This window comes from Lissotriton helveticus, chromosome 8 (assembly GCF_964261635.1).
Source record: "Lissotriton helveticus chromosome 8, aLisHel1.1, whole genome shotgun sequence".
Lineage (NCBI taxonomy): Eukaryota > Metazoa > Chordata > Amphibia > Caudata > Salamandridae > Lissotriton > Lissotriton helveticus.
Genome location: NC_136069.1, coordinates 1,627,332,783 through 1,627,339,729, shown reverse-complemented (window position 1 = coordinate 1,627,339,729; position 6,947 = coordinate 1,627,332,783). Strand labels below are relative to the sequence as shown.

The 6,947-nt window shown below is 41.5% G+C and overlaps 1 protein-coding gene across 1 annotated transcript; it reads right to left on the bottom strand.

Moving 5' to 3' along the window:
- Positions 1-279: 279 nt before the first annotated feature.
- Positions 280-1,293, bottom strand: LOC144774042 (olfactory receptor 52J3-like). Its single transcript, XM_078659077.1, has one exon. The coding sequence runs from the start codon at positions 1,291-1,293 to the stop codon at positions 280-282; it is 1,014 nt and encodes a 337-aa protein (XP_078515203.1).
- Positions 1,294-6,947: the final 5,654 nt, after the last annotated feature.

Genomic DNA, 6,947 nt, shown 5'->3' with positions numbered 1-6,947 from the left:
TAAGTTCAGAACATTTGTATTGAAAGAATACGACATAAGCTTACAAAGTAAATTATTTCACACTCTTAATGTAATAACTAAGCTACAATTGTTGGTTGTAGAGGAGCCTAAATACCACAATAGTGTCCACATATGTGTGGGATGCACATGCACTGCTGCCACATGTCCACAGATTATAAAAAACAAGTATCAGATCATTATTCCTGCATTGCTCATTAGAAAGATACATAGGATAGGATTGCCAATTTACAGAAACAGAAATGAGTGGAATATTTCCATTTAATGCTCTAAAGACCAATTTGCAGTTAAGTGAGCAGCGTTTCCTCCAGGACAATTGTCCGCCCTCTGGAGAAGTCTGGTCTTTACTTTTTGCACCATGTGCTGCACACCTTGTCGGATCTCTGCCATTTTCAGCGCATAAATGATAGGGTTTGCCACTGGTGGGAGGAGCAGGTAGGCATTTACCACAAGGATGTGAACATAAGGTGGAATGTTGCTTCGGAATCTATGAATGAAAAGGGAGAATAAGACAGGTACATAGAAGAGAGACATCACAAAAACATGAGCAACGCATGTGCTGAAGGCCTTCAATTGGTCTTTGAGGGGAAGATGCAGCACTGCCCGAAGAATCAGGAAGTAAGAGACCGCAATCGAGGAAAGGTCCATTGCTCCAATGATGATGGAGGTAGCCAATCCGTAAACACTGTTGAGTGTGATGTCAACACAGGAAAGCTTTACCACAGCTATGTGTTCACAAAATGTATGGGGAATGCATCTGTCACAGAATGGTAGTCTCATTGCAAGCAGTGATTCTGGAAGGACTACAAGCACACATCTTGCTAGTGCAGCTGCTGCTATTTTTGGAATGAGTGCATTTTTTACTATAGATACATATCTCAGTGGTTTGCAAACTGCAACATACCGGTCGAAAGCCATTGCTGTCAGCACACCAGATTCCATCCCTGAAAAAGCATGTATGAGAAACATCTGGAAGAAGCAGGCATTGAAACTGATTTCTCCAGCATTGAAGAAGAAACAGCTCAGAATTTTAGGAAGAATGGAAGAAGATAACACCAGGTCACACCAAGACAGCAAGGAGATGAATAGGTACATGGGCTTCTGAAGGTTCGGAACTGTCATTACAGCTAACAAGACAATGCAGTTTCCCAAAAGAGTGACAATATACATGGCCAACAGTGGGGCAGCAAACCAGATGTGGAAAGCTTCCAGCCCAGGAATGCCCATCAGGATGAAGGAGGAAGGTGTTAATCTGGTGTTATTGGCCGGTGACATGATAGGTAATTATCACTTGTCATGGAAAGGCTGGCCATGCCTGGTTATGGAAAAGAAAACATAAGATATGATTTTATACTACTGCACACTTTGCAACAAAGTAAATGATTCTATGAATACAAAGAACTCCACATATGTCAAGTTGCAAACCATCATTTTCTTAAGCCATTTGACTTTATCTGTGATATTTTTGCTCCATCATCTGCATTTCTTTACATCGTCATAATATTGTTGTATTCCACAAGCTGGTTGCAATTTTGTTTCACATCTAAAAATCAGGATTTCATTTTTCAAGCTGACTCCCCCTTGTATTCATTATGTTTTTGCACAATATTCAGTTTTATGGCCTCATAGTTAAGATCTATTATGTTGCTAAGCTGGACGCTGCAATCTTTTCGTGCAGGCTTTGTGCCTTGGTGTTTTATCAACAGAACATCTCTGTTTTCTGAATACAATCTAACAGATAAACAGGTAAAAATGGCACAAAGGGGAGCAAAGTATACAATGCTGCGTATCAATAAACGGGATAGATTACGATTTACAGTTGCAGAATCACCATCAATGGAATGGCTAATCCATGGCTGCATAACTCTATCGGTCACTGCTTTTCAGTTTCAATATTGCCTTGAGCAAAGGCAGGCAGGCAAGTATGAAAAAATTGGTAAGGAATACATTGAGGAATCTTAGGAATTACCATACATTTTTCGATGCCGGAGGAGAATGAGCAGTGTTTCTAAGCGGTACAAATGGCGAGACGCTTTAAGCGGTTCTTGTGCCAGGATATTTCACTGCACGGAGCTTGTAATGGTTCAGTAGTGAACTTGTCCTGCCACATGAAAGGGAGTCTTGAATGGGTGTCACTTGATGCTGAACGATCAAGGTTGCTGTGGGTTGATCTGAGCATTGCCTATCTGTTCACTGTGAACTCCAAGGTTACTTGCTGTACGCAAGTATTCTTTCCCCCAATGAATACAGTCAGAGGTGCCATTTTGGCCTTTGTTGAATGTTTCCTTTATACAGTTTGATACTTTGAGCAGACTGAAAGTCAAGCTCAAGCTTTTACAGCGAACTGTACCCTTAACCTCCAGCCAAGAGACCTTTGACCTTCAAATCACAAGGACCTCGACTGAGATACAGGCACTTATATGTACAAACTGTCCCTTTCATCTTGCAGAAATGGTGGGTCGTATCTTTAAAATGTCTGATACGAGTGGTATTGTAAACCTATTTAAGACACTACGGGTCAGGATTAGTAAGCACCTTTCAGACTATCCTCAGAGTTATTCCAAATTTTATACACTCTGTATTGGGAAGCGTTTTTGGAGGTCTTCCCTTGATCCTGCTCTCAATAGCAGGAATCCTGATTGTCATTTTTCTGCTACGCAATGGACGGCCCAATCACCAACGAGATGGCAAAAGCACTCCTGGATTGCAAATATCGTGAGTGCATGGTACAACCTTTGGGCAAACCTCGCCAACGGGGAGCTGAATGCCTCTTGGTTCCTAGCCTTTTGACCAGTCTGGCTGGACTGCATCTTACTTGTTTATCAGTGCCTGTTTTGCGAAGAAGAGTGTGTGTTGGATCTCTAACTTCCATCAGACATGCCTGTGGATTTGAATACCAGGCTGGAACTCGTGAGGTCCCAAGCTTGGCAATGTCCTCAGAGTATTATTATATTGATGGCTGCATTCCTTAAGAACCTGTAGGTGTCTTTTGCTACAACTGAGTTGAGAATCAGCTCTTCCACTAGCACTCAGGTATCGACTAGAGCACCAGCTGCCTCTGCACCAGCTATTGGCAGTTCTGAATATCATCGGTGCTAAATCGACGTACTCTGCGAGGTGTTACAGGGATCGTTCTCAGAAACAGCAAGCAACAACGATGTTCCGTCTCCCAGCCAGGACACTTAATCTTTAATTTGCTCATTATGTGCTGGGAAAAAATCCGACATTTTCCTTTTGGCTTCAAAACTCAACTAAATTTGGAACATTTCCTAACAATTTACACTTTCGCTGGAAAAGCATGGCCTTCTGATGCGTGTACTAGTTTGACTTATATAAACAAACTCATCTAGGACTTTGGCTTAAGTAACAATTGCAAAAAACTAATTTTCAAAAAAAGAATTTCCCCTCCTAAATAATTTTTAAATGATGTTAAAGACAATGGTTTTACTAGGCTCACTGATAGTTTTATGCGCTGCTACCTAGTAGAGAAAGTAGTTAGCTTGCATTTCATTATTGTTGACTATTCGAAAGAGGAGTGGGTGTTATGTTCCATATAGGTACCCTAATATAGACCTGGGTAATATCATACACCTTCACCAACAATACCTCCACTACACTACACAGTAACAAGCCTTTTAAGATTTAACCTTTGCTAATTCGAGTCATGGACGCAAAAGGAGGGTTTTTCCCTGAACAATAGTGTCTGATAACTTCATCAATAGACTCACACACTTGATGAATGAATATTCCTAAGGGTTCTTGGAAACCAGGCAGGGGCTACACCACCTGCATAATATCTACGTATAAGGTTCATCCCATATGTCATTCTCAAATCCAACAATGGCAAATACAAGAAACAAGGGACAAAGGAACCCTAGATACTTTCTGTATAAATACAGCACATCTTACTAGGGTTAGAAAGAGGAGACCAAGACTTCCCAGCCAACACACTAACCAGAGACGCTGAGGTTCCTGCATGCTTTAGGGAATGGGTTTAGACTAAATCCTAGAAGGATTACTGGCTTAACACCTACTCACACGCTAGGTACATTTAAGTATATCTAGACAGGCATTGTAGGAGTACGCACTTTCTTTCTTTTTATCATGCATTTTATATTCATGTATGTATTCATGATCATTGCAAGAAGGTAGAACTGTGCTATCCTTTTATATTCACTGTACTGCTAATCATATATATCTGCTATTGTCCAACGGTTGTTGCAGCACATCTATTTTTCACTAGAAGAACAACTGTGCAATAAATTCTTATTGTAACACGCCTGTCCGTTTCTTCTGTGTAACTCTTTGAGACCGAATAAATGGGCACGAGTGACAGAGCGAAAAGTAGTACATTGTTTACACGATTACGAGGGATCAGGGTTGTCATGTTCTGAGTTTGCTATTAACTATTTGCTCCCTGATGAGAGGAGATTCTAGTGACACTGTGAGCTAACTAATGCAAACAGGTTAACATTCTCAGTGGGGGTGCTCGGAACCAGTCGTCACCAAACCCAGAGTTTATGTTATCCAAACACACAGATTCTGCATAGGATATATAGGAACTGCACAACAGGACAACTGGCTTCATTGCCACAATAATATAAAATGCAAAATTCTAACTGAATCTCCTCTGAAGGAGAAATCCCTCCTTATTCGACTTTAATTGAGCCGTCCAAGTGATGGCCATCTGTAGGCTTGCTCTGGGATTGAGATCCTTGCTTGTTTTCCCAAAACACACTTAGCCCTGATTAAAACCTCCTTGCATTCTGAGTTCACCTGTCATCAGGGATCAACCATATTGACCACATTGCCTCATCTTGCTGTCTGTAAGTTTGCTTCTTACTGAGTGAATATCTATGCTTAAAGTTGCTTGCTTACGCCACATACCTATATACTCTGATCAGTCTCATTATTACCTCAACAACAAAGGGAAATTATGCTGTGGATCTTGTCAACTTAAAAGCACAGACCCACCTCCTCTTGAGGTGCCAGTGATCTAGAAACAATGCATTTTAAAAGAGTCTTTTTCTGTTTGTGCTCCCATCGAATGGGTTCCTATCCCCTGGAAATCCAGACTTTAGCTTCCATTCCAGCTTTCAAAAAACAACTCAGAGTGTTTCTCTTTAACAACTTCTTTCCCTATTCCTCAACTACTGAACAATTTGTACTCTGCACCAAGATATAAGCCTTGCTCTCTTTCAAAGGAGTAAAACCTCTGTGCCACACTATGATGGATTGCTTTGTTGTCCTATTTTCTAGTTTTGCATGTTGTAAGAAAGTGTATTACTAATTGGGGTAAATGGGTGTAAACCTCAAGAAATAAAGATACAAGTTTGTTAAGGGAAAACACAGTTTCTGTAATTTCAACCTGGGCTGAAACCCTGATTAGGTATAGCATAGCACAGAACAGCTTATCTTAGGAAAAAGTATAATGGGGCAGATTTACTAGCCCCTTGCGCCACTTTTGTATCACTTTTCCCCTGTTAAAAGTGACACAAAAGTGGGGCAAGGGGCTTGTAAATCTGCCCCAAAGTATGTTAATGTAACAAAACAGTAAAAAGATAAAATACAATGCAAGAAAAACACCACACCCACTTTGTAGAAATAGTGAGAAATCTAATGAGTAAATGTTAGCACATGAAAATCCAACAATGGGTATTAGAGATATGAATTTTGAAAGGTTTAGGACAAAAAGCCCCAATAAAAAGTAAAATGCTAATCAGTAGCCCCTTTTAATCGTTGCCCGGTACCTAGTAGTAAATTACTAAGTATGGGTGAATTTTGCTAATTTGTGGTACCTGAAATTTGCGCAAAAGCGTACTCGCCCTCCGCAAAATACGCGAACTTTCGTAAGATTGCGGATTTTTTTATTTTTGCGTGTTCGCGGGATTTTTTTCAGCGTGGCTACCGCGAAGTTACCCATGCGGTCGTACATGGGCATGGCCATCTTGTTTTCACTGTTTGCGTTGCGTATTTCCGTTTCCGGGTGCTAGTTGCATGCTCGCTTTGTGCATTTCCTACTTCCGGGGCGCAAATGCGTATTCGCGTCCGTTTTTGCGTGGTCGCGGGGAAAATATCGCGCAAATTTAACCACATGGTTGCAATTGACACGACCATCTTGTTTTTCATTCATTGCTATGGTTCTGGGCATGCTTTTTCTATCCTCCTATAATCTTTGTAATCCTTTGTTTGTTTGAACTTTTAAAATCTTTTTTACTCATTATCTATCTCTCTATTTTTGTAGATCTATTTTTTGTGTTTTTTTCAACTTTTTGTTACTTTAATAAGTACTTTTTTCTTAGCTCTCTCTTTTTTTATTTACTTTTTTTCACTATTCTTTCCTTTTTTTCCTTTCTTTGACTCAGGACCATGGCAAAGGGAGCCGGCAAATCGAAGGGGAAGAGTCCCGCACCCCATAGCTGTCTCCCTTGCGGGCGATTAAGGGGGGAATCAGTAAGTCCCAGGGAGATCTTCAGCGCGTTGGAGGTGGCCGCACTGGTCTTCTTTGTGCAGCGCCACCTCCCCAAGACCATTGCGGCAGGTGGGAGGACCGGTACCGGGTACGGCCTCTGGGAGCTTCGCCAGCTATGGGGGAAGGTATGCCGGGCCATGTATCGGGAGTCTGGGGTCCAGCGCACCTACAACCAGGTGACGCACCGGTGGGCCGACATCCTGGACCGGGAACAAGACCTACTCGACCTGCTTGGCGTCGAGATCCCTGGGGTGGTGAGTACTAGTAGCTGTTTAATAACTACTTTGTTTTCTTCTGCTCTGTGTTATATTGCAAATATAAGTGTTTTCCGAAGAGCAAGAATGCTGCCGATTACATTGCAGGTAAATTATGTTTCAAAAGCTTCTGTGATTACAGGTGCTCCCCTGCTCAGTCAGTGGTGGTGCTACTATGCTTACTTGTTTTCAATTTTGTGCTC